Below are 27,808 nucleotides of genomic sequence, written 5' to 3'. Positions count from 1 at the left end.
ATTTATTTCCTATGCTTGGAAATCCTTGAAATCACCTGTAATATTAAACTAAATTTCCTTTTTATTTGAATTAGGTGACTATTCCTTTAACCAGCTGATGCCTAAGACAACAAAGATTTAGAATATAGGATAAAGAAAGATTTGGGAAATACACTGTTCTGATCATGTTGAATTTGAGGTTAGAATGTCCAGTGGGCATTTGACTACAAAAAAAAATCTCTGGATTAAAGATCTTAAACCCATGAACTATATAGATTATAGCTGAAATTGTAGGGGGGAATGAGACCTTTCATAGAGAGTGAGGAGAGTAGAATGGGAATGATCTGCAAACACCAGCCTGCCAGAAGCTAGCTGAAGAGGATGATCTAGAGCTAGAGAACTAACATAGAATGGTCACAGATAGGAGAGCAAGAAGAAATGATGTCAGCAAAGTCAAGGTAGTATATGGTATCAAGAAAAAACAAATCACTCTGAGATACTCCAGAGAGATCAAGTAGGATGGAGATTGAGCATCCCTGGGATTCAGCAGTGAGGTCATTGATGCTCTTGCCTGCTAGCAAGATTTTTATGGAGTTAAGAATTGGAAGTCTGGTTTCAATAGGCCAAAGAAAAAATGAAAAGTGAGAAAATAAGGAAAAATTTATGAGTATATCCTGATGAGCCATCAGAAATGCAGTAGAAATATATCATGATGATGGTAGATGGGGGTGGGTGTGATTTAGGGCTGAAATAGACTTTAGGGTAGCAACTTCTTATTTTAACACATAAGGAAACCAAGACCCAAAGAGGTTTAGTAGTTTATACAATGACAAAGCCAGTGAATAGCAGTTAGAACAGATAGCATCTAGGTCTTACTATTCCAAATCTACCCAGATACAGATATATATAGATAGATACGTACATAACATACGTATATATGTAGATCTATATATGTGCAAATTCTTAACCCAAAAGAGACAGAAAACTTTCTTAATGGTTTCTAATGTTAATCTTACTCTTGGCATTTGAATTTATTCTTTCTTAGAGAAAGGAATAAGCAATGGTTGTTCTAGAGTATATTTATCTACATGCCCAATGTATTGTACATGCAAAAAATGTGTTGATAAAAAGCCACCAGCTGGATTTGAAACAAAATGCCAAACTCAGTCATGTTGCAAATGTGCAAAATTAAGTCAAAATACGTATTCATAACCAATTAAGAGAGAAACATGATACTATAGTTTTGTTTTTAAAGCTCTTATTCAATTAGAAATGTAAAGTACTAAATCTTAAAATATGCATTCTTATTTATGGGTGGTGTATCTTATCCTTGGGCAGTTGTATATACAGAAAGTAAAGTATTCACAGTTTTTTTTGAGCCATCCCTATCAGAACATAACATACTTAGTTTTTGGTATAAGAGCACCACCTATGGGTTTCTCAGGTATTCAGGGGGGAGAAATTTAAAACAAAACCTAATAAAACCTAGTAAAATTCTTCCTAGCTTTTCTCCTATATCAGCTCTATCCATTTTTTAAAGGCTAACAAATTGTCTGCTTTGCTCTAAGTTATTCATTCCTACCTGGTTTTGTTTTAGTATACTACTCCCAAATGCTTTGGCAAGAGCTAATGAAGAAAAAAAAAAGTCCTTATAAGTGCTTTAGGATATCTTTTTCTTTAATTATTATGATGATAACTCATAAGAGCAAAGTTAAAAGCAAAACTCTGGCACTTCATTGTCAGTAAGCTCACATTAGGGTAAATTCAATCCTTTTCTAAATTATCATTCATCAAAATTTTTTTAAAAAAATTTTGTAAGGGAAATTTTACTCAAATTGAAATTTAACAAGAAAAAAATTGGAAGCTTCAACTCTAAGTGTTGAAGTAAGATGTGCAGTAATATGTGTAATAGGCTCTTGATATATTATATCCTTGTATTCTGTATTGTGAGGCTATTTTCTAAAAGTAATTGAAAACAAGATCCCTTTGGTGCAATGTACCCCTAATTCCAGGGTAGACCCATTTTAGACATGAACATTTTTTCTTCAGTAAAGTATACTTTTAAAATCTAGATCACATTTTTTTCTTCAGGAAATGGTTTATTCTGCAGAAATGAAGATTGATTCTTTGAGCAATGTAGCTTGCTTTATTTTGATCATTATAGATAAAAAAAATTTTAAATTGCATAATATACTTATTATTCTAACCTTATTGAATAGACTGTAACCTCTGTTATAAAGGCCATTTTTACAAATTATAATCGTAATAGGAATACTTGCCTATCTACAAATTGGGTGAACTAATTTTTAAACAGCAGAACTCAAAAAGCATCAAAGTTCAGACCACATATTACACTAGGCACTTTGCTTGCATGGATTCATGTATTCTCTCAATAACTCTTTTAGCTAGGTATGACTGCTAATTATTATGAAAAGAGAATCTTCTCTTTTTGGAAAATAGGCAGTATTATACAGTTCTGAGATGTGCTTTTTTAGTTAGGCATGTAATTTTTTTTATTCTGAAAATTGCCCCCCATTACTTCTAATAACCGTCTCTATACCCATAGTAGCTACTCTCCTCACTTCTAATTTGCTGCATCTAATCTGCTGCTATTTTAAAAATCAAATAATCTAATATGTTGAATTATATCAAGTAAGAAGTTCTAAGTTTTTAAATTTTTGAAAGCTTAAACATTCATCATGTATTTTTTTGTAGCCGAATGACTATTTTTTAAATTGAGGGAGAATAAATTGTCACATTATCTGCTAACTTCTGAATAGGTCAGATGTGCACTGTATGTATCAGTGTGAGAGTTCAAGGTAGTGCAAGGAGAATAAACCAGAAAAGTGTTGGTAGTAGTTTAAGCATGTTCTGTATTTCTTCATAAAATTCAGATATCTAAACATAATGGTATTTTAATCACCTTTTCAAGCCTTTATTTTTAAAATAATTTAGGAATCATTTATCACCCTGTAATAAAATTTGAAAATAGGAACAAAATAAGTTAAAGAACTACTTTGCAGTAATTTTGAAGTATAATGTTTTGCTGTCTTTATCCAATCATCCACTAACTTCTTAACAATCCAGCATCTTACTATTGTGTTTGTATATACTTCCCTGAATTATTTTGTTAAGAAGACTATTTTAAAGTATCCAAAAACCAAAATGGTACTCTTAAGGATCTAAACACAGTAGTTTAGTAACCATGGAACTTTATAGTTTATAATAAATAAAGAAAATGAATTTAAAAGGTGAGTTTCAAAAAAAGATAGATGGATCAGTTGATCAATAGCCATGGCTAAACCTAGTAAATTAATCCTGACTCTTTAAACTGTTATTGAAAGGGGTCCAGTTGGAAAACTTCCATGCCTCTCCAAAATGTATACTTAATTAGAATGAGATAATTTGACCAAAAGGGAAGAAAATAAAATATCTTACTAGAATAATAAAAGATCTTTAAGGTTGATGATACTGTATTTTATTGTATATGATTTGATGTCTGCAGTGTGGGTTTGTTTTTGTTTGTTTTTTAATCAACACTGATTTACTTACTGCTTTGTTTTAAAGTATAATAATTAGCTAAGATTGCTTTGGCTTCTTCCAGCTTGTGGAGAGACTCCAGAACAAATTCGAGCACCAAGTGGTATAATCACAAGCCCAGGCTGGCCTTCTGAATATCCTGCCAAAATCAACTGCAGCTGGTTCATACGGGCAAATCCAGGGGAAATCATTACTATAAGGTAATTCTGATACCTTTCTGAATTACTATGTAATATTTTATTACAAAATACAAAATCAGTTTCCCAGTATTATCACTCAGCATGCAGTTACATAAAAAGACAATTTTCTAAAAATGTAATAAACTATAGCTACCAGTACCATATTAAGGGTAGGAATAATAGCCATTCTTCCCCTACTATAAGGGTGGGTGTTTTGGATATTTTCTGATGGTGGTAATGGATTTCCACTGAGCCATCCATATTCTTTTAGACGACCTTTTAACAAAAGGTGCACATTTGCACAATAGCCTGTTAGGATCAAGAGTGTAATCTTTGTGGGACAAATAAACAAAACTCACTAATCCATTTGGAGATCTAGCCCATAACCTTAGTCTCATTAGTAGAGTCCTCTATCTTAACAAGCTAAAACATGATTATAGTGTTTATCTACGTATATGTATGTATATAAAACTTGAAACAAGCTGATAATGTGTCTAGAAAAATCTCTTTTTTTATAACTTTGAAACAAAAGAACTTATGCTAGGATACAAAATGAAAGATACTCCTAGGAGAAATAAACAAAAGTTTAAGATTCTAATAAATATAAATAAGATTAAGATTCATTTTAAAAACATTTAAAATTCTAAAAAAGCATTATGGGAATAAGATATTAAAGAGAAAATATTCAGTAGAACTAGATAATGCTTGCCTAAGGACATTATATCAAGGCTATTAGAAGAAAAATTTTTCCGGAAAGGGAGGAAAAAAAAAATACTATGCCTCAACAAAGAACTATGGTTGGAACTGAAACACAAATTAGAAAGTCATGCCTATCACAGAGGCAGTGTCTGTAACAGCACAAAGGCATCTTCAACATTCTTTCATTGGTAACATTTTTATAAGTAAGAAGTATGGGACTTCAGATTTAGAAGAGACCTGGCAGGTCATAGGCTCAAATCCGTTCTTACATTTTTTAAAAATAAGATTTTAAGTTTAGCCTATTTCTGTGGGGGTTTTTGAAATACGATTAATGTATAATGTTATATTAGTTCAGCTGTATGACATACTGATCAGCAGTTCTCTACATTATTCAGTACTCACCATAATGTCACCATCTGTCACCACACAATGTTACTGTAATATATTGACTATATTCCCTATGCTGTACTTTTCATCTCTGTGACTTACTATATTACAACTGGAAGTTTGTACCTCTTAACCCCTTTATCTATTTCACCCATCTTCCTTATTTATATCCCATAACTAATGAGACAGCCAGTGTCTCTTGAGAAACACAACTGTGTTCTATCCCCCTTCTTCTGTGGAAGCCATAAAACAGGGACCACCAACTGGTTTGTTTTTCTCTGGTCCTTTCTGCCCCAAGCCACATCTTCTGGAACTCTGGAGCTGAGCTTGTGTAGAAACTGTTGTCTGTGAGAAGTGTTATTCTCTTGCCTGATGAACTGGTAGCATGTGCCATTAAGATTATCCTTCTGCAACAGTGCCAGTGTTGGAACTGGGACAGTATGCCTATTTTCTGTTACTTATAGAATATGACTAAGTATAAACATGTTTACAAAATAGCGTTTTTACCATAGGGATACCACACACTGGATTTCTTTCAACATAAAGCTAGAGTTTTTGGAGATTTTTATCTCTTAACCTAAAAACTCACCCCCAAATTTGCCACCTACCAGCTCAATTCCATAAAACTTGGCAATTCTTGCCAGCATGGAGGAGGCTACATGGAATATTGCCATTTGATTCTGAACATGTATTGGACCCTTGAGATTTTGCAGAGAAACACTAAAACCAAGCAAAATACTGAAATGGAGAACAAAATTAGATTTAAGTCATACATCTAAAGGAAAACTTCCTAAGTTCCAGAAGAAGTTAATGAATTTGGATTTACACAGCCTAATGAGATCAGATGGTGATTTAATACCAAACTTTAAAAAGATCACACACACACACAAAGTTTCACTTGTGAATATTGGTATAATCTTAAATTGTTCAAAAAAAATTATACCATAATCAAATGCAGCTTATTTAGACATAAAAGCGAGTCACTATTAGAAAATTTTAAATTTACCATATTAACAAGTCAAAGAAAAAGTATATGATTATCTAGAATAGACAGAAGTTAAAAACCTTCATTCTTGAGTTTAAAGTCAAATTAAAATATAGATCAAAGAAGGAAACTAAAATTATATAAACAATATATGAGCAATACTTAGAGCTCTCCTTTATGAAACTGGTTAAAGATGGTAACATGAGAGCATTTTTACCTCACTCTCCTCCCTTGAAACTTACCAAAATCAACAAAAGCCGTCTTATCAAGAGGATATAGAGGATTGGATTTTAATTCCCTGCTTAAAGCCAAGGACTGGAGTTAGTGTGTTTTGCTCAAGAAAGTAGACTTAGGGGAGGTGGGAGGATGGGGTAACTGGGTGATAGACATTAAGGAGGGTACATGATGTAATGAGTACTGGATATTATATAAGACTGATGAATCACTCAATTCTACCTCTGAAACTAATAATACACTATATATTAACTGAATTGAAATAAAAATATTAAAATTTAAAAAAAATTAAAAAATAAAAAGACTAAAATATTTGCATTAACCACTGATCACTACCTGAACTTGTATGGGGCTGAGAGCTTAGAGGTGGGAGGACATACCCTTACAAATAGGAATATAACCAGGTTACCTACTGATTCCATGAAGGGATCTGTAATCATCCGAACCACCACGTAAAGACCATTCTGGAATGGAGACCTAGGTGGAAGTGGCTACGAAACACAGACAGGGGAATACAGAAGACAGTGAATTAGAAGGAGAGAGGGAGAACCAGAAAAGCTTCTACAGAATGAGCCTTATTTCCAGAACGTATGGAAAATATTAATAGTAACAAAAACAGCCAACAAAATCCAAACACAGATTTACTCCAGACATGATAAACTTTATTAGTTTTCATTTATTTTAATTCCAGTATACCTAACATACAGTGTTATATTAGTTTCAGGTGTACAGTATAGTGATTCAGCAGTTCTGTACCTCACCCAGTGCTCATCACAAGTAGACCGGGTTTTTTTTTCCTTAGCCTTTTTTATGCTGTGAACACTTTGGTAGTTAGTGAAACCTATAGATCCCTTCCTAAAATGTTTTTAAACTCACAAATCATAATACATATTATTACAAAGGGAACCAATTATATTGAAGTATAGCTATCAGATATTTTTACAAGTATGTAATATAGTAATATATGCTTATTAACATATTAGTAGGTGATGGTTCTAACAACTGTAATCTCAATGTAATTTTGAGTGTAAATAGTTATTCTAGATATCTATTACAACTTAAATGTGTAATTATATGTGATTTCTGCTGGTGACAGGTAATGTAAATACTATCATGGTTTGTTTATATTCGTAAGTGAAGTGCCAAATTTCAGTTAGAGATTAGTGAAAATAAGATTGTAAATGTTTCCACCAAATCTGGGAATTTGAGAGGAGAATAGAAACACCTAATACTCTTACTTGGACTTTATTAGAACAAAAGTATGTTTTAGTGTTTGAACTACAACATCTAAAGATAACTACTGAAAAAATAGCAATCTTGAGTATGTGGTAAAGTAAAAGAAACTGTAAAAAATAAAAAGAAAGAAACCTATGAATACAAAAGAACACAAGGAAGGAGGAAAATGAAAAATCACCTACAATAGAAAGGCTGCTCAATAAAAAATTCGTTTAACCTTTAAAAGACAGACTGATCAGGTTTATTGGTTTATTGACTGGTATGATCCTCCTATAAAGGGCTCCTAAGAACATACTTAAAACAAAACAAGCATAGTTTAGAAAAGAGTGATAGAAAAAGATAAGCTTTGGAAATACTGATAAAGAGAAAGCTAGTGTAGGAAGATTAGGAAGATTAACATTAATGGGATTGAGTTTAAGACACAAAATATTAGTAACAAATGAAATAATCCACTAAGAAGATAGATTCATGGTAAACTTTGCTTACCTTGTAACACAGCCTAAAATACACGTAAAGCAGCAAAATATGGAGAATTATTGACTGATCCATTTAGTGAAAGTTTATAAACATACCTTTAATCAGAATTCAATAGATTAAACAGAAAAATAGTAAAGATAGATTTGATAAAAATTAACAAGTAGGAACATGCGTTATATATGTGTATGTTTATATTTATTTCAATGAATAGAGAATATAAATTGTTTTCAAAAACATATGGCACATTTACAAAAAATTGATTATGTATTAAACCACAAAGGAATTCTGAGTTCCATTTCTAAGATTTTACATCATTCAGATTGTATTCTGTGACCACAATGCAGTTAAATTAGAAACACAATAAAAAATGGGGAAATAACAACAAAATCCCTGTTTGAAAGCATATTCCTAAATAACTCCTGCATTAATGCTGGAATTCACAGTGGAATTCATAAAATATTTTGGTAATAACCATATTGAAAATATTACAAAACTGTTAGAACACATTGATAGAGTACTTAGCGAAAAAATTACGGCTTAAATGCATTAGCTTAAAAATAAGCAGGATGGGAAATAAATGAGCTCAGCATTTACTCAAGAGTTTTGAAAGAAAACTACAGGGTAAATCTTAAGTAGAAAAAGTAGTAACATAAGGCCAGGAAATAATTAAATAGAAAGAATAAATAGTAAGATTCAATAAAACAAAAAAAAAACTGGCCTTCTGAAAACCTTGGGAAAATAGACAAATCTCAAGACAAGACTGAAGAAAAAAGAAAAGGTACTACTAAGAATGAACAAAAATGTCTAGAATTAAAAATATAATAATAAAGATTTTTAAAGTCATAAAGGAATATTATGATTAGTTTATGGTAACACTGTTACACAATTAGATGAATTGGATCATTTTCTAGAAAATGCTTAGTATCAAAATTGATTCAAGAATTGATTCTTCACTAAAGAAATTGAATCTACATCAGAAGAAGGTTCTAAACCCAAGTAGTTTTACAAAAGGTATCGGTTAAAAAATTTTAGTACCAAGGACCAGGATGTAGATGCATGCTTTCACTGCTTATAGTAGAACTCTGAATCAATGAAACAAGACAATAAATAGAAATTAGTGATACGAAAAATGGGAAGGAAAAGATAAAACCCTCCTCATTTGCCAATACTGTGCTTATCTCCATAGAAAATCCAAGCATATATATAAAGATCACAGATATGAAAAAAAAATTTTAATGTAAGAAAGTACTTTTGCAGCTTTATAACAAATTTTACTATCAAAATAAAATGATTTTCTATTAAAATTTAAATTATCAAAAAGTGACTCAAAAAAAGTTTAGGGAAAGCTGATTAAAATGAAAAACATGAAGAAATTAAAAATTTCTACTCTAGATCTGTATTCTAAACAGGCACAGGGCATTGGTATGTGAACAGTGTCTTTGTTACATAAACTACTATAACCCATAAAAAAAGGAAACCTGAAAACTAATTTTACTTTGAAATATATTTTAACAATCCTAAATGAAATATTAGCAAACCAAATCCAAGACTGTATACATGAATAGATATTGATTATTTCTTTTGTTCTGGACAAGGATCCTGCTTCCCTCAATCTTAAATATTTTAGTGGATAAAAGTGTGTTAAAGGGATTCCTTAGCTTGAATCTGACTAGCCCTCCCATAAACAATTACCAATTTGGATATAAGTTTTTAAATGACTACTCAAAGGTACTGGAGACTAATCAGAAGCTGGCAGAAACTGGAGGAAATTAAACTCTTGAAAGAAGGAATCCAGGCAGCCCGGGTGGCTTAGCAGTTTAGCTCTGCCTTCAGCCCAGGGTCTGATCCTGGAGATTCGGGATCGAGTCCCATGTCAGGCTCCCTGCATGGAGTCTGCTTCTCCCTCTGCCTGTGTCTCTGCCTCTCTCTTTCTCTTTCTCTGTATCTCTCATGAATAAATAAATAAAATATTAAAAAAGAAAAAGAAGGAATCCACATTGATGAGATATGTTTGCTTCCTCTTAGCTCCCGATGCAGAATGCAGTAGCTAGAACTCAAATAGGCCGCCACAGTCTTATGGGCTTGAGGTGGTATATTGCAGGGTGGACTTGAGGCTGTCAGAGTAGCTGGAAATTAAAAAGACAAATCCTAGAACGGAGAGAGCCCCAGTGTAGGAAGCCCTTACTTATGCATATAAATTATTCTCAAATTCTTTGCTCTTTTCTGAACTGTGCATGCCTAAGAGACACTAAGGAACTTGGTAGAAAAAGCTGCCCCAGATTTCAGTGGCTGTGCACCAAAGCTGAGGCAGAGTTTGGAGTTGAAACCTGCTGAGTTTGAGGAATTTGGTAAATACCTTGGGATTTTATTGAAGTCACAGAAATGTCATACATTATAAGTAAAGACAATGTCCTAAAATTAGGAATTCACCTAAGACTCAGGACAAAGCTAAACAAAACCTCCACAAGTGCAGGATGACCAGACTAAATGTTCCATGCTTGATAAAACAAAGTAAGTGTAAGAATCTTGACCTGTCCCTGAGAACACACAAAAACTAATTCAAGATAAATCCTAGATATGAATGTAAAATCTAAAACTCGAAAATACTGGAAGAAAACATTGTTTAGTATCTTGGTGTAGGCAAAGGTATTTTAGAGAGGACACTAAATGCACTAAACATAAAGGGAAAAATAAATTAGGCTTCATCAAAACTAAAATTAAAAGCCTCTGCTCATTAGAACATACCATGAAGAAAATGAAAAGGCAGTCCATATAAACTAGAAGAAAATATTAGCATATATATATAACAGAAGATTTGCATCCAGAATATAAAATTAATTTTTATAACTCAAAAAAAAAAAACCCCAATTTTTTTTAAATGGGCAAAAGACTTGAGCAGACATTTCACAGAAGACATGAGGATGGCCAGTAAGCACATGAAAAGATATTCAGCATTGTTAGTCTTCAGGGAAATGCACATAAAACCACATTGAGAGATGTCAGTTCACACCAACTAACTAATGGCTAAGGTTGAGAGGACCGACATCACCAGCTACTGAAGAGAATGTGGGTGTGGCTATCTATACATATATCTTACATATGGACATGCCGCCAAATAGATAAATGTTTATACTACATAGAGGATTTTTAAGTAAGAAAAATTTCTGTTGGATGAAGGATGATATAACAAAGCAATTCATAGGAAAAGAAATAATAAACATAGGAAAAGGTATTTCAATTTCAGTAAATAAGGAAATGCAAAATGCAACAGTTTTTTAAAAAACTGACTATCCCAATTTGCCAAGGTCATGGAGTATAAGATACTTTTATAAAACTCATTGAAAATGAGTTAGTTCTGGGAAACAAACTAGGGGCGGTGGAAGGGGAGGGGAGGTGGGGGTGAATGGGTGACGGGCACTGAGGGGGGCACTTGACGGGATAAGCACTGGGTGTTATTCTGTATGTTGGTAAATTGAACACCAATAAAAAATAAATTTATTTTAAAAAATGAGTTGATATAAATATTTCTGTCAGTGTCTGTCATATTTCAAGTGGAATTTTGTCTTCTGACCTAGCAATTCTACTTCTAGAAAAATTTGTTCTAGAGAAGTATTTGCACATGTAGAGATACATGTATGAGGATTCCTTAAAGCATTGTTCATAATAGTGGGGAACTGGAAACAATCAAATTATTTGTCATTCTTTGTTGTAGTTAACTCAGAGTATTTACAGGGGAAATAACCTGATGTAAAAATTCTTGGATAAAAAAAAATTCTTGGATAATTAATTTCATTATCACAGTTTAAGGCAGAGGCAAGGAGATAAAGTCAGATATTCCCTTCTTGGTAGAGACATGATACTGGAAAATAATATTTTAGTTTCTCTTTTTTCATAGCAGTAGCTAATTTTATATGTGCTTTTGACTTTTTTTGCTGTGTATGAGACCCATATTTTGTGAACTACAAGGTAATGTTTGACGATAACATAACTTATGTAAAAAAAAAAAAAAAAAAGTATTCCCCAACCTAGGGATTTTTCACTGATAAAGAGTGTTCATTTTTACTTTGCTCAGAGTTGTGCTGTTTGCTCTTCTGAAAATGTAAGCTGTAACCTTTCACTAAGCAAGCAGATGAACCAGTCTAATCTAAGAGAAGGCTGACTTTCTCTGTGTGTACTTTAGTTTATCAGATTATGGAGTGGTGTCTCTGGTTCAAATACAGGACAGTTAGGATATTCTGAATTAGAAGTGATTTTTCCTAAACACAAACAGAAGAAAAGGACACAAGGTGCCAGATATTGACTGGGGATTTTATTAGAATTATTTTAAAATCTGGTATTACTTATGAAGAAGTATTATATGAGAGTCTAGGAAAGAGATATAAACATCAGGGACATAGAAACAGTGTTGTTTGCTGATGACCTGATTGTATCTCCTGGAAAACACAGGAGAATCAGCAAATATGGAGGCTTATAATAAAGTCCTCAGTTATATTGTATTATTATGCAGTTTTTTTTTCCAAATTTACCCTTATTAATAGCGTTTTCTGACTTTTTATTTCTAGTTTTCAGGATTTTGATATTCAAGGGTCCAGAAGATGCAGTTTGGACTGGTTGACGATAGAAACATACAAGAATATTGAAAGTTACAGAGCTTGTGGTTCAACAGTTCCACCACCATATATTTCTTCACAAGATCATGTCTGGATCAGGTTCCATTCTGATGACAGTATCTCTAGAAAGGGTTTCAGACTGGCGTATTTTTCAGGTATGTTTTTTTAAAAAGGAGAAAGGTAACAGAATTGTGTTGTATTAAGTACCAAGTCACTTTGGCTAGTCTTCTAAAACAGTATCCATTTAATTGGCAATTGAGACTGAAGAAGGTTCAGGTGCCCTAGAGCACAATCTCAAAAAGGTGTTTTGTATATTCTAATAAAATGATTATTTTTATAAACTAAGGTCAGCTTTCTTTCTAAATATTTAAATACCTTTATTTTAAAAGTAACTTATTTTTCCCTCAAGGGTTTTCTGATACCCTGAAAATTAGTTCAGAATGTATTTTTGTGTCTGAATTACCATGGTCTTTACAGCTTCACAGAAAAGACATATTCCATTTCATCTTCATGGTTTCTAGTATCAGAAGTCTTCTTTTATTATTCTGAATCTTTTCTTTCAAAAAGTGTGACCAGATCATAGATATGTGAATAAGTCAGATTATTAGAATCATATATACGTTTTGCCAAAAATCATTTTACGTCTTCTAAAATTTGTACTTGTCTTTCAGAAAATATGCTTTTTCTTCTCTCTTAAAAATAGTCTTTGTAAGGGACGCCTGATTGGCTCAGGGGTTGAGCATCTGCCTTCGGCTCAGGGTGTGATCCCATAGTTCTGGGATTGAGTCCCACATCAGGCTCCCTGGGAGGAGCCTGCTTCTCCCTCTGCCTGTGTCTCTGCCTTCTCTCTGTGTCTCTCATGAATAAATAAATAAAATCTTTTAAATAAATAAATAAAACTATTTTTAAAAAAGTCTTTGTAATACTTAGCTTCTGAAGCACATTTTTTGTTCCCTATTTACCAATAAATAAATTGTTAATGGAGAAGTATTGTCCTAAACATTGTTAGTTTTTGAGGACCATAGGATCTAATGTTTGATTTTCTTCCCCTGCTTCATTTTTGGTGTATATTTAGGATGGTACACTACAATAATTGGAATTCTATAGGCATTTCAAGTTTTTTTTCCCTACTATTTTGATGAATAAATTTATACCTTTAGCTCAGTTACATGCAGTGTTTTGCATTTATGTGAAACAGTAGAATTATAAAATGTGAGTGTTATTACACAACATTTCATTACATCAACTGTATATAAAGTTAATCTTATAATTTTAGCGGAAATTTGGATCTGAATAATAGGATTACAAAATAGCATATGCTGTATGACACAAGTAGCAAAATATTGTATATACATAAACAAGAACTAGAAAAGATGAAAAATATGAAAAAATAATTTGAAAAGGTGATTATTGTGGGTGAATTTTTTATTTCAATGTCACTCTGATGTATATACAATAAAAATTTTAAATTTTTAATCAGTATAATCTGTTGGTTTGTATATCTTAGATTATTAAATGTTCTGCAGTAAAATAGCTCTCTACAAAAGCAGAAGTGTTCTCCTCCCTTTTTTCCCCCAAGTTTTTATTTAAATTCCCATTAGTTGGGACACCTGGGTGGCTCAGTGGATGGTTGTCTGACTTAGGCTCAGGGCATGGTCCTGGGATCCCAGATCGTGTCCTGCATCGGGGTCCCTGTGGGGAGCCTGCTTCTACCTCTGCCTGTATCTCTGCCTCTTTCTCTGTCTCTCATGAATAAATAAATAAAATCTTTTTATAAATAAATAAATTCCCATTAGCTAATACACAGTATACTACTAACTTCAGGAGTAGAATTTAGTGATTCATCACTTACATACAACACCCTCATCATAGCAAATGCCTTCCTCAATACCCATCCCCCATCTAGCCCATCCCCCACCTACCTCCCCTCCAGCAGCCTCTGGTTTGTGCTCTCTTCACTTAAAGTCAAAATACAGAGGTCTTCAAGGAATAAACAATAGGTGTTTAATAAATTATTGCCTTTAGAATATCAATTTGCCTTTAGAATCTAATCTGTTTCTTAGATTTTTTTAAAACTTCTATCACTTGGGCTCAATAGTTAATATTTATTATAAAAATACCACTTGCTGTTCTGTATCTTTTAAGGAGTATGTTTTTCCCTCTCCTTTCCTCTCCATCTCCGTCCTCCCCATGCCCTCCCAGGGAAATCTGAAGAAGCCAACTGCGCTTGTGATCAGTTCCGTTGCGGCAATGGCAAGTGTATACCCGAAGCCTGGAAATGCAATAGCATGGACGAGTGTGGGGACGGGTCTGACGAAGAGGTCTGCGCCAGGGAAGCTGATACCCCAGCATCTTCTTCCTTCCAACCTTGTGCCTACAACCAGTTCCAGTGTTTGTCTCGATTTACCAAGGTCTACACTTGCCTCCCTGAATCTTTAAAATGCGACGGCAACATTGACTGCCTGGACCTCGGAGACGAGATCGACTGTGACATGCCAACCTGCGGGCAGTGGCTAAAATATTTCTATGGTACTTTCAGTTCCCCCAATTATCCAGACTTCTATCCTCCTGGAAGCAACTGCACCTGGTTAATAGACACTGGTGATCATCGTAAAGTCATTCTGCGCTTTACCGACTTTAAACTTGATGGTACTGGTTATGGTGATTATGTCAAAATATACGACGGTTTAGAGGAAAATCCACACAAGCTTTTGCGTGTCTTAACCGCTTTTGATTCTCATGCACCCCTTACTGTTGTTTCTTCTTCTGGCCAGATCAGGGTACATTTTTGTGCTGACAAAGTGAATGCTGCAAGGGGATTTAATGCTACTTACCAAGTAGATGGCTTTTGTTTGCCTTGGGAAATACCCTGTGGGGGTAACTGGGGGTGTTACACAGAACAGCAGCGCTGTGATGGGTATTGGCATTGCCCAAATGGAAGGGATGAGATAAATTGCACCATGTGCCAAAAAGAAGAATTCCCCTGTTCCCGAAACGGTGTCTGTTATCCTCGTTCTGATCGCTGCAACTACCAGAATCATTGCCCAAATGGCTCAGATGAAAAAAACTGCTTTTTTTGCCAGCCAGGAAATTTTCATTGTAAAAACAATCGGTGTGTGTTTGAAAGCTGGGTGTGTGATTCTCAGGATGACTGCGGTGATGGCAGCGATGAGGAGAATTGCCCAGTTATTGTGCCTACCAGAGTCATAACTGCAGCCGTCATAGGGAGCCTTATCTGTGGACTGTTACTGGTCATTGCGTTGGGATGTACCTGTAAGCTCTATTCTCTGAGAATGTTTGAACGAAGGTCAGTATCAAGACAAAACTATAGTGGTTGTGACTTCACAATAAACATGGTCCCAGTATTTGCAACAGAATTTTTAGCATGATCAGCAATAGACTTTGTTTTATACTGTTTTTTGAAATAGATGAATATCTTTCATGATTTATGAAATTAGTGTGAAAATACTAAGACTCAAGAGGCTAAACACATTTTATAAACTAATAAATACTTAGAGTTATGAGGTGAGAAAAACCAATCTGTATTTACCAGTTCCTGTTTTCAGATTAATCTGTTTTATAGGAACTTTGCAAGCTGCAGTTCTCAGTTGTAATTTTTTAATCTGTGTTTTTATAAATATGAATTCAACAACTGCAAATATTTGAGAACCTACAGTGTTCAAAGCATTAAACAGATGAGTAGAAAAATGAATAAGGCATAATCTCATAGGTACTTTACAGTTAGGAGGAAGGCATTGGTGGGTGCAATAAGATGACAAAAATATAAATGCTGTAAGAGCTATAAAACAAAGTGGTATAAAAGTCAAAAGATACCTAATCTGATGAGGGGATATGGAAAGGCTTTTATTGAAGAAGTATCATTTGAAATTTGTAAGAATGTAGATAGGGGAAAGATATTATAGTTGAAAAAATGAGCCTGGGAAAATGCGTAGAAGTAGGGATGCCCAGCATTGCTTGGAAAAGTAGCACATAATTCAGCTTGTCTGGAGGCTAAGATACATATGAAGGGCTAAAAGGTAAAACTTGGAAGATAAGGCTAGTGTCATATTGTGGAGGACCATGAGAGCCATGTGTCAGAGTTCTCAAGTAAGAAATGGTTAAGTATTAAAGGGTGACCTTCAGGGAGGGTTTTCTTCCATGTGGTGCAGGATAGACTGGACCTGGGAGACATTGATGATGGACGAGAGGTCTCTTACGTAGGAGGCTGTTGTGGAGACAGTGACCCTATGTTCCAGGAGAGTTACAAATAACGGATTTAGCTAAAGATTTCATGTCCCATACGGCTAAGCTAATAGATGCACACAAATGCACAGTATCAAAGTAATCATGCTGCATCTTTTCTTTGCAGCATAAGAGCTCAGCGAAGAGTCCAAGGTCTTGAGTTGAACAAGCTATGTCAGAAAGTGTATTGGCGACTCATTTCACTCTTTTACTTATCTATAAAACTAAATGTATTGAACTTGATGATTACTTTCACCTAAAATCCTAACCCCTTATGTTCTTAGGGGTTTAAAGATCTAATACCTTTATCTTTTATGAGGATTTCTAATTCATTAAAACTTAGTGATCCAGTGTCCTAGTGTAAAGCCCCATGAGGATAGACTGTCTACTGCATCTTTGTATTCTCAGTGTAGAAATGGTTTAGATTTTCAATAAATGTTGGTTGACTAAGCTTTAAAAATGGTCAAGTATGTATAGGTTCAGATTGTTTCCATTGGTGATTAAAGAATTATTATTTTGACTTGCCTTTTTTTTTTTTAACCATTTTTATCCCCCTGTTTTCCCTCAAAGGTCATTTGAAACACAGTTGTCAAGAGTAGAAGCAGAATTGCTAAGAAGAGAAGCTCCTCCCTCTTATGGACAATTGATTGCTCAGGGTTTAATTCCACCAGTTGAAGATTTTCCTGTTTGTTCACCTAATCAGGTATGTTGCAGTTTATGATTTCTGCTTCATAAAATGAATGTTGTATTTATATGTATGATAAAGGACTTTAGTCAATTTTTGCAATCAAGTCAAGGATTAAATATGTAGGAAATTTTGAAATTTTGAAATTTTAATCATGTCATTGTATTTCAACATATGCTACAAAATACAAAATCTTTCATTCTTCTGATTTGATTATGTGATTCTTAAGCATTTTACTGTTAGGATTTGGTACACTAAAATTCAGAAGTAAAGTTTAGTAAGTTATTTTCTATTTGCACTAAACACCTAAAGATTAAGAATGAATGTTAAAATTAGTATGCTAGTAATGTATTACCAGTTCCTGTTTTCAGATTAATTAACATGCTAGATTAGCTAGTTAATAAGTAAAAGTAATTGCAATGAAGTTGACATTTCCACCCGACTTGAGGGAAAACTTCTTCACTGCTAGATTTTATATTAAAGTGTTTAAGAATTCATACCATTTTCTTTAAATAGTAACTCATTCTTTATTAATATTTCTGAATTCTTTAAATTTCTATTAGTACTTTTTAAAAAAAAAGTCCTTTTCAGGAATGATGACTAGGTGGCCCAGTCAGTTAAGTGTCAGACTCTTGATCTCAGCTCAGGTCTTGATCTCAGGGTCATGAGTTTAAGCCCCACACTGTGCTCCATGCTGGGCATGGAGCCTACTTAAAATTAATTAATTAATTTAAAATTTATTTTTTAATGCATAAATTATACCAGGGTTCATAAAGGCATAGGGATGGGGCACCTGAGTGGCTTAGTTGGTTGAGTGTCCAACTCTTAATTTCAGCTCAGGTCATGATCTCAGGTCATGGGATCAAGCCCCACATCCAGCTCCTCTCTCAGTGGGGAGTCTGCTGGAGATTCTCTGTCCCTCTCCACCCCCCAACCCCCACATGCACTTGCTCTCTCTCTCAAATAAATAAATATTAAAAAAAATAAATGCATAAGGATGCATATATTTCAAGATGTAAATTCATCCAGAAATATTTGTAAAAATCGATAAACACTGTTTTCCCAGTGATTTAATTCTGTACAAAATGGAAGACCACTTCCTTTCTGGTAAATAAGATTTCTTATTATAGTCTATCACCTTTATTTGAGTCTTTTAGGAAATATCTGGTGAGAATTTGTGGGGTTTTTAAAAATATTTTATTTATTTATTCATGAGAGACACATGGAGAGAGGCAGAGACATAGGCAGAGGGAGAAGCAGCCCCCCTCTCCATACAAGGCACCTGCTGCAGTACTTGATCCCAGGACCCCAGGATCATGAGCTGAGCCAAAAGCGACACTCAACCACTGAGCCGCCCTGGTGCCCCTAGAATTTGTGGTTTTAAAAACATTTCTTCGGATGTAATTTGCTAAGTAAATCATTCAGAAGTTCCACTGGTTGGAATTTTGTGTACAAAATAGGAAAAAGCTATGTTCTATTGACCCTGATATGTGGAAGGTTTCTTTTAGGTAGGAACTCAAACAGTGGTTAATTCCACCCACCCACCCACTCTACCATCTGCCACCCACCACCCCTATACTTTATGGCTGCCTTCAAGAGTTTAGCCAATTATGGAGTTAGAGTTAAGCACAGTCTACACAAGACAGCTCTCATCTATATAGAAATTACAAGTTCAGGGCTTCCCAAAATGACTTTCAGTTTTGACAATTTACTAGATACAACCCACTGAAAACTGTTATACTCATGGTTATAATTTATTACAAGGAAGAACCTAGATTAAATCAGCCAAAGGAAAAGACATACAGAATAGGATTCAGGAGGGTACCAAACACAGACCTTCTAGTTCTCCTCTCCCCATAAGTCAAGGTAGTGTTACTCTCTGTCAGGTGTATGACAGTGTGCACAGAATAGTGCCAACTAGGGAAGCCACCCAAGACTCAGGATCCAGAGTTTTTACTGAAGCTCCATCACATAGGTGGATTAATTGCAAATGTGGTTGATCAGTCTCTAGCCCCTACAGAGTTTGACTGATACTGCTGATCCAAAGCACCTGCCCTGCATCACATTGCTGGTGTGGCTTGGAGCCTCCACCTCAGACACAGCATAATCTGTATCTGGCTGGCCCCAGGCCCCAGGCCAGGACATCCCTGTCAGAGATGACATTGTAAGGACTTAGAGATCACATCCCAGAAATAGAGGGCAAAAGTCAGACCTCACCTTGGATAAGGTTTCTTTACTACGTACTATACCATTCTTGAGGTTTATAATTTACCCTTAGGAGGGAATTCTGCTTCAACGAAGTTTTAAAATAAAATAGGTTTATGAATAGTAAGCTAGATTTTATTCAGTTTATAAGATTAAACTTCCAAGTTTAAAATTTTTGGTAACAAATTCTCATATTTTCACAATAGTTTTTAAAAAGAAAAATAATATTCCAAATTACCATCCCATTAAAAAATAGAAATGCTTTCTGAAGAATGCCTTCTTACGCTTCATAAACTGAAGACATGTATAAAATTATTCCTTAAACATTCATGTGATCCCCTTATAGAAATCTAATGTTAAATTAATTTTAATTAAACAGACCTTTAAGCAGAAAGCTTCACTTTACTATGATGGACTGTAATGTGAAAGTCAGCATTGTTGATCTTAATGGAAGATAGCTGCAGAAGCTTATCTGCAGAACCTTCTGTTCATGGCTGGGTGTAACACAGTGCTCACACAAAAGCCTTAGAACTTGAATGCTGAGTGGTGAGGACCATGTGTATGGAAAAGTTCCTTAGGGATGTGAACCATTTAGGTTGTTTTTGTTTTTTTTTTAATTTATAATTAGGTACTTCTTAATTGGTGAAAATTGTATAACAAATCTGTATATGCTGATATTCAGATTTCTTACTGACAATATGCTTTACTAAGACTAGATTTTTAAATACTCTTATGAAAGAAGTTTCTTTGCATTCTCTGAATTATATTCCTGAGTTTATGTTTTATAAGTAAATTTAATACCCATCTTGAAGAGAGATGGAGAACACATACCATCACATCTTTCCTTTCCTTCTTTTCTTCTGTGAGGGTAAAGGCAAGAACTAACTGTTCATATTGGCATCAGGAAATTACATCATCATTGAAAAGGGAGTATATCAACTCACTATTCTTTCCTGGAAATACTGTGTTTTAAGTACCAGATGCCATAAGTGAAAATGTATTTGTTCCAAGTTTGAATACTTGTTTTTATAACCACTAGATGGAGCTAAAGACTTTGAAATAAATGTTGTATGCCTCAAAAATAATCCATAAACGTATCCATCTAAGAAAAAGTAACTCTTCAAAGAATGAGGATATGACAATTTATGCTTAACGCTAAGCTGTAGAAAATAAAACTTAATCTTTAAAGATTGAGAAGAGCCCAAATGTCTCAAATCCAAATGTCCGAAAAGCTTATAGCACTATATATACCATTGTGTAGTGCTATAAACAAATTAAGTTTTTTAGCTTCTGTTTCCTGTGCTATATTACAAATTAATTATCTTATTTATGTCAATAAAAACCGACCTTTACTGTCCATTCAACAAATCCTTGAGAACCAACTGTGAAATATAACTTTCACATGTTTTGGAAAGTTTCAGTCTTGTAAATGAATCAGTCTTTCTGTGTTTTTAAGAAAAAAAAAAAAAGGTGTAAAGCAGATAATGGGTGTAGTTTACCTTCCTAACTGGAGAAGTATCAGATAATTTTGTTTCACAGCTTTGGTGCACTTTTAGAATTGGATTACAATGTGCAGTTTTGAAATAAAATAGTTGTTGGGATGCCTGGGTGGCTCAGAGATTGAGCATCTGCCTTGGGTTCAGGGTGTGATCCCGGAATCCTGGGATCGAGTCCCATATCGGGCTCCTTGCATGGAGCCTGCTTCCTGTCTCTGCTTCTTTCTGTGTCTCTCATGAATATCTAAATAAAATATTTTTTTAATAAAAGAAATAAAATAGTTGTTGTAATTGATGTTAAATATCACTTTAAAATTGCATATATAAAATGAAATGTCAAGAAAAATCAAAGCAAATGAACAGAGGCACCTGAGTGGCTCAGTTCTTTAAGCATCTGCCTTTGGATTAGGTCATAATCCCAGGGTGTTGGGATTGAGCCCTCGTCCTCTGCTCAGCAGGGAGCCTACTTCTCCCTCTCCCTCTGCCTGCTGCTTCCCCCCCCCCCGCTTTGTACTCTCTCTGTCATATAAATACATAAAATCTTTTTTTTTTAATTTTTAATTTATTTATGATAGTCACAGAGAGATAGAGAGAGGCAGAGACACAGGCAGAGGGAGGAGCAGGCTCCATGCACCGGGAGCCCGACGTGGGATTCGATCCCGGGTCTCCAGGATCGCGCCCTGGGCCAAAGGCAGGCACCAAACCGCTGCGCCACCCAGGGATCCCACATAAAATCTTTAAAAATAAAAAAGTAATAAAGCAAGTGAACAGTGGTACAAGTTATAGATTAGATTTTATAATAGGGTGAACCTGTATAGATGAGAGACGTTAATTCATCCTTCATAGACCCTAACAATGAGTAATAGCATCTTTCATCATAACACATTCTTATTTAGAAGGGTGTTTTTTATTTTAATACCTCTTTGTTAGCTATCTTAATATCTTTTATTTTTTGTAGGCTTCTGTTTTGGAAAACCTGAGGCTAGCAGTACGATCCCAGCTTGGATTTACTTCAATCAGGCTTCCAATGGCAGGCAGATCCAGCAACATTTGGAGTCGTATTTTTAATTTTGCAAGATCACGTCATTCAGGGTCATTGGCTTTGGTATCAGCAGATGGAGATGAGGTTGTACCTAGTCAGAGTACCAGCAGAGAACCTGAAAGAAATCATACTCACAGAAGTTTGTTTTCCGTGGAGTCTGATGACACAGACACAGAAAATGAGAGAAGAGATACAGCAGGAGCATCTGGTGGGGTTGCAGCTCCTTTGCCCCAAAAAATCCCTCCCACAACAGCAGTAGCAGCAACAGTGGGAGCAAGTGGAAGTTCCTCAACTCAAAGTACCCGAGGTGGTCACACAGATAATGGAAGGGATGTGAGCAGTGTGGAGCCCCCTGGTGTGAGTCCTGCACGTCAACAACTCACAAGTGCACTCAGTCGCATGACTCAGGGGCTGCGCTGGGTGCGCTTTACACTAGGGCGATCCAGCTCCGGAAATCAGAGCCAGAGTCCTTTGAGACAGCTTGACAATGGGGCACATGGAAGAGAAGATGACGACGATGTCGAAATGCTGATCCCAGTTTCTGATGGAGCTTCAGACTTTGATGTGAACGACTGCTCCAGACCTCTTCTCGATCTTGCTTCAGATCAAGGCCAAGGGTTTAGACAGCCATTTAGTGCAACAAACCCTGGAGTAAGGCCAAGTAATCGAGATGGCCCCTGTGAGCGCTGTGGTATTGTTCACACTGCCCAGATTCCAGACACTTGCTTGGAAGCAACACTGAAACATGAGACGAGTGATGATGAGGCTTTGTTACTTTGTTAGGTACGAATCACAGCGAGGGAGATTGTGTACAAGTTGGAGCAATATCCATTCGTTGTTTTGTAACTTTACAATTAAACTAGTTTTAATTTAAAAACAAAAAAGATGCAGGATGATTTCTTACTATCATATGTTAGCCTGCATGGTTAAATTAAACAACTTGTAACTCTATGAACTTTAGAGTTTACTATTTTAGCAGCTAAAATTGCATTATGTTTTCATTATTCAATAATGTTCTTCCATTTGTTTCTAATTGTTTTTATCCTGGTACTGTAGTTCACAGTAGAAGTATGGCTGCTGAAACTCATCTGACTGTCAGTTTCTCTCTCCTATGTTAGAATTTGTTAGTACAAAATAATACCTTCTTTTCATTGAACACTTTATGCTTTTTGCCAATACATCTTGCAACTTAATATACCAGATGTTAAGGTTGTTAATGTACAAAAAAAGCCCCTTCTATTCACCTGTGTTTTTATCAGTGTAACATTTGTCTAAGTATTATTGGGTTTCATCATAATATGAGCTTGTCAAAGGGAAAAACCTTTGCCTAAAAATTTTTCTCTTACGTTTAACATTCAGTGATACTAAATTTAGGTAGAGTTAGATAAATTAATGGCAAAAACAAAACTTTTATAGATTTTCTAATGTTGACTTTAATACTCTAATATGGTACAAGCCAAATGGTAAAACCCCAAGTCATTTCTTTTTTCATCTCTATTTAGGGACAGAATTAAACAGATGAAAATATTCTACTATGCATTAAATCTTGAACTTTATAAAATATGTACAAAAATTGTACAAGATAAGTTCTAACTGGTAATATCCTTCCCTAGTACAGGGTTATGCTTGTATTGAACCCTGGGGATTTGCACTAAAATCATATCAAGGTCACAGATGAGTTTAGTGCACAAGCACTATCACTTTAAATACTGTCATTTGCTATCACAATGACTATATATTTCCATAGCTTTGTGGGGGGGGCATTTTTATTACAACGTGAAATTGCTTTGCTGGTTTCATATTTATTTGTTGTATTTAAAGACTGCATTATTGTAAGAGTGATTCTCAATATATTTTATTCATGGGGGAGGGGATCATGCTACATGTTGAAAAGCAACTTAAGAAATCATTCAGATCCACCCCCCCCCGTTTTTTAAGTAGAATGAATTACAAACCCCGCGTATTTTTTTATTGTCAGTTCTTGTTTATTTATTCTTTAGCTGTCTGTTTTAGTAGCTTAATGATTGAGTATGAAAAATGTATTTGTGTGTGATTATTGCTATTTATTAAATTTTCAGTACTTTGCTGAATGTCATTTTAAAGCATGTTTGAGGTCTTGTGTATTTGTCGTGTTATGCTGTCAGGAAGAACTGACTGAAATGTTTTAATATGTATCAAGAATTAAAATCACCTTTTTTGTATTGCCTTGAGGTACTTTTTAAATCAAAGTTGCTATACATTTTTGTTGCATTTTAGTGCATTTACAGATTCCAGCCATAAGATATGCAATGTGTCTAGAAGAAAAACTGAAGTGGTGGATAGTCTTTTTTAACTACTTTATGGTAAAGTAGTAGCTTACACCAGCGTTCAAGGGTAAAAATTCCTAAGGAACTGAATATATTTGCCTTTGAGAACACTGCTTGTTTCTTATAAGATGCAATAACTCAGTCAGTTCTCTTTTTATTTTTATTTTTTTGATTTTCAGATGCATTTCAGACCCCCATAGGATATTTTCCTGGCAGAATTTGCATTACCAAATCAATCTTGTTTAGGTTCTACTAATAATATACTATATTATATAGGTTTCATGGTTTTGCTTTCTGGCATGTGTTTTTATTTCTTTTTTTAATTAACTAATATGTCTTCCTGGTTCCAACAGTAAAAAGTATCTCCCCTATCCCTGACACCCATCCTTTAGCTCCATTCCAAGGAGGTAAGTACCAATACCAGATTCTGTATGCCCTTCCAGAGATACCATGTAGATACATAAATGTATCCGTATATATATAAATGCCATATATAGTAATACAAATTGTAGCATAGTATGCATATTTTTTCTGTACCTTTTTTTAAGGGAAAAACGTATCTGAGTTTGAATATTAAAACTAAAGTTGAGTATTTCTGTTATTTGATATTTCCCATTTAAACCACAGTCTGTCCTGAATTTACATCTCCATTTTTTCCCCAGTTAATTCTATCCTGAAGTTCTTTATTAAATAATGCATTCTTTCCTTACTATTTGAAATGACTCTTTTATCATATACTAATTTACATATTACTTGGATATATTTCTGGACTCCTCTTCAATTGATCTACCCTTTTTTTATACTAGTTCTACATTGTTTTAATAAATAATGTTTAAATATTTCAAATATTCTTATTTTTTCCATTTGAACTATAGAATCAACCTACTGAGTTTCACAAAACAAATCCATTAGTACTTTTTGGGGGGGAACAGTTTTAATTTTATAGATTAAATTAGAAAATTAGACTAGAATATTTGACATCTATCATGTTAAAGCTTCTGTCTTATGCATGGTACATATCTTTAAATGGTGCCCATTCATTCAAGCTTTTTTTTTTTTTTTTTTTTTTTAGTTGCTTCCTTCAGACATGTTTCATATTTTACTTTATAGAGATCTTCTACATCCTTAAGAGTTTATTCTTTGGAATTTCATTGTTTTTGTTACCAATATTAAGGAAGTCCTTTCTGTTTATAATTCAGTCTGAATTATGAAGCCTAATGACTTACTTATATTAATTTTCTGCCCAGCTACCAGACTGCCATTTTCTTATAATTAGTAATATTATTTAATTATTTTGTGTTTTCTAGTTACACATTATATCTTCCGTTTGCATTCCTCTTTATATTTTAATTGCATTGTCTAGTACTTCAAGAATCATGTTAAATATATACAGTTAACCATGTTAGGGAGCATCCACTGATCCCTATATATAAGCCAAGAATGCATGTTGAATTTTATCATATGACTTTTCACTATGGAGATGATCACATGATTTTTCTCCTTTGGTCTTTTAATATGAATTTTATTAGTATATTTTGTAATTTTGAACCATTCTTGCATTCCTGAAATAAACTACTTGTCCATGTGTATTTTAATATGTTGCTAAATTATATTTTATTTCAGATATTTGCAACTGTATTGATCAATGAAATTAGTCTATAGTTTTTTTTTGTGTGTGTGTGTGTGTGCTGTCTTTAGGAGATTTGGTTATTAATTTTATGCTGGTGAATTTAGAAACTTTCCTTCTTTTCCTTTGCTCTGGAACAGTTTAAATTGATTGGAATGAATGTTCCTTAAAATTTCCATAAAATTATCTGGGTCCAATGGATGTTTGGAAAGTTGACCTTTGACAACTTTGTCAGTATCTTCTGTGGTAATTTGTCTGTGTAGTTTTTCTATCTTAGCTGAGATCATAAGTCATCCGTTTCAGCCAAGTTTTCAAATTTAGTTACCTATAGTTGAACAAAGTTAAAGTTATCACTTTCTCTTTTGTGCAAATGGCTCTCCCTTGTGAATTATGTTTGCTCCCTTATTAATTAAGATAGCTAACAGTTGGCCTTTTAAAATATTTTTTGTTTCTTTCTCCCAGAGTGGCATGTTTTGAATGTTCTGTAATTTTTGTTTTACAATTAGCTGACTTCTACTGTAATAAATTTCCTACTTTTTGCTTTCCTTAGTTCATTTGCTGTTTTTTCCCTAACTCCTTGAGTTAGAACTTCATTCATTCATCTATATTTCCTAATTATCAATATGAGATTTTAAAGTGTAGACTTAATTCTAAGCACTGTTTAAGCTGAATCACTTAGATGTTTTGGTGTTGTCATATTTTTATATTCTAGGTGTTGTGAAGTTTCAATGTTGATTTCCCCTTGATCCAGAAGTTGTTTTACAGAAGAAAGTTTTTCTCCTTTTGTTTTCTTTGCTCTTTTTTCCTAGATAATGGGATTTTTGGTGTGAGTTGTAGTTTTATTTTCTGATTCTTACATTAATTTTTATTTTTACAGCACCAAGATGAGAAAATGTTGTATTATTCGGGGAGATTTGAGGAATTTATTGTCCTTTTTCAATTTTATAAATGTTCCAGGAACAATTTTAAAAAGTATATTCTCTGTTTGCAGGATACAGATTTTGATAGATATTACTCAGATTTATCGTATTATTTAGATCTTCTCCGTAGTATTTTGCCCTTAGTCTGCCAGATTAGTTTGGAAGAGACTAGAAACCAAAGAAGCTATGTTAGGGTGCTGTGGGTCCCAACCCTGCCTGAGCTCATGTCATCAGCTAGGACTGAGAACATAAGCACACGATGAAGGGGAGTCTTCCTACAAGCTCTTGAGGTTTTAGTTTCTTCTGCTGCTTACCACCATCCTCCACTGTTAAGCTGGAGATAAATGGACAAAGAAAAAGTACTGTACATTCATTTGCTAGGTATTCATTGACTACCACAAACCCAATGATGTTTACAAGAGTTTACCTTACTGCTCCTCTTTTCTAGCTGCCTTCTTGTTCCTTCACACCTTTACTCCTGAACTTAAAGGGAGAAGATGACAACAACTTCATAGGACCTGTTTTACTCACACTGTTTAAAAATTAATAGAAGCAGGCAGTAGAGAGAAAGGTTGGTTCTCAGAATAACTGCATCCTTGTTCAGAAATAGCATACAAGCTACAAGTTGCAGGTGGATATTGACATTGGTTGGACATTGGCTGATAACATTTTTTTCTAAGGTATTCAACATTTCAAAATAGAATGAGGCAGAGTAAAATTCACAGGATTTTAGAACTGGAAGGAATCTTTAAAAAGGAAGTAACAAATAAATGTTTTTTTTAAAGAAAGTAACAGATGACTAATCAATAATGAATTCAACTTTGTATCTTATAAACCATATATGCATACATACTTAACTATTATGTGATATTATGGATTTTTTTAAAAAAGGTCATTCTTTTGACATATTTTGACACCTACCTGATCTAAATGAGTATAACCCATGTTCACACTAACAA

The 27,808-nt window shown here is 34.2% G+C and overlaps 1 protein-coding gene across 2 annotated transcripts in view; it reads left to right on the top strand.

Annotated features, from left to right (window-relative positions):
• LRP12 (LDL receptor related protein 12) overlaps positions 1-24,197 on the top strand; it is a 71,942-nt gene extending 47,745 nt beyond the window's left edge. For both annotated transcript variants that reach the window (XM_072774197.1, XM_072774196.1), the window contains 5 exons: positions 3,584-3,719; positions 12,279-12,481; positions 14,529-15,633; positions 17,139-17,271; positions 21,913-24,197. In XM_072774197.1, the coding sequence (XP_072630298.1) occupies positions 3,584-3,719; positions 12,279-12,481; positions 14,529-15,633; positions 17,139-17,271; positions 21,913-22,779 (2,444 nt within the window). In that variant the 3' untranslated portion in view covers positions 22,780-24,197. The remainder of the gene's footprint in view (positions 1-3,583; positions 3,720-12,278; positions 12,482-14,528; positions 15,634-17,138; positions 17,272-21,912) is intronic.
• Positions 24,198-27,808: the final 3,611 nt, after the last annotated feature.

Source organism: Canis lupus, chromosome 14, assembly GCF_048164855.1.
Source record: "Canis lupus baileyi chromosome 14, mCanLup2.hap1, whole genome shotgun sequence".
Taxonomy (NCBI): Eukaryota; Metazoa; Chordata; class Mammalia; order Carnivora; family Canidae; genus Canis; species Canis lupus.
The sequence above is the reverse complement of the archived record's forward strand: the minus strand, read 5'-3'. Positions and strand labels throughout refer to the sequence as shown.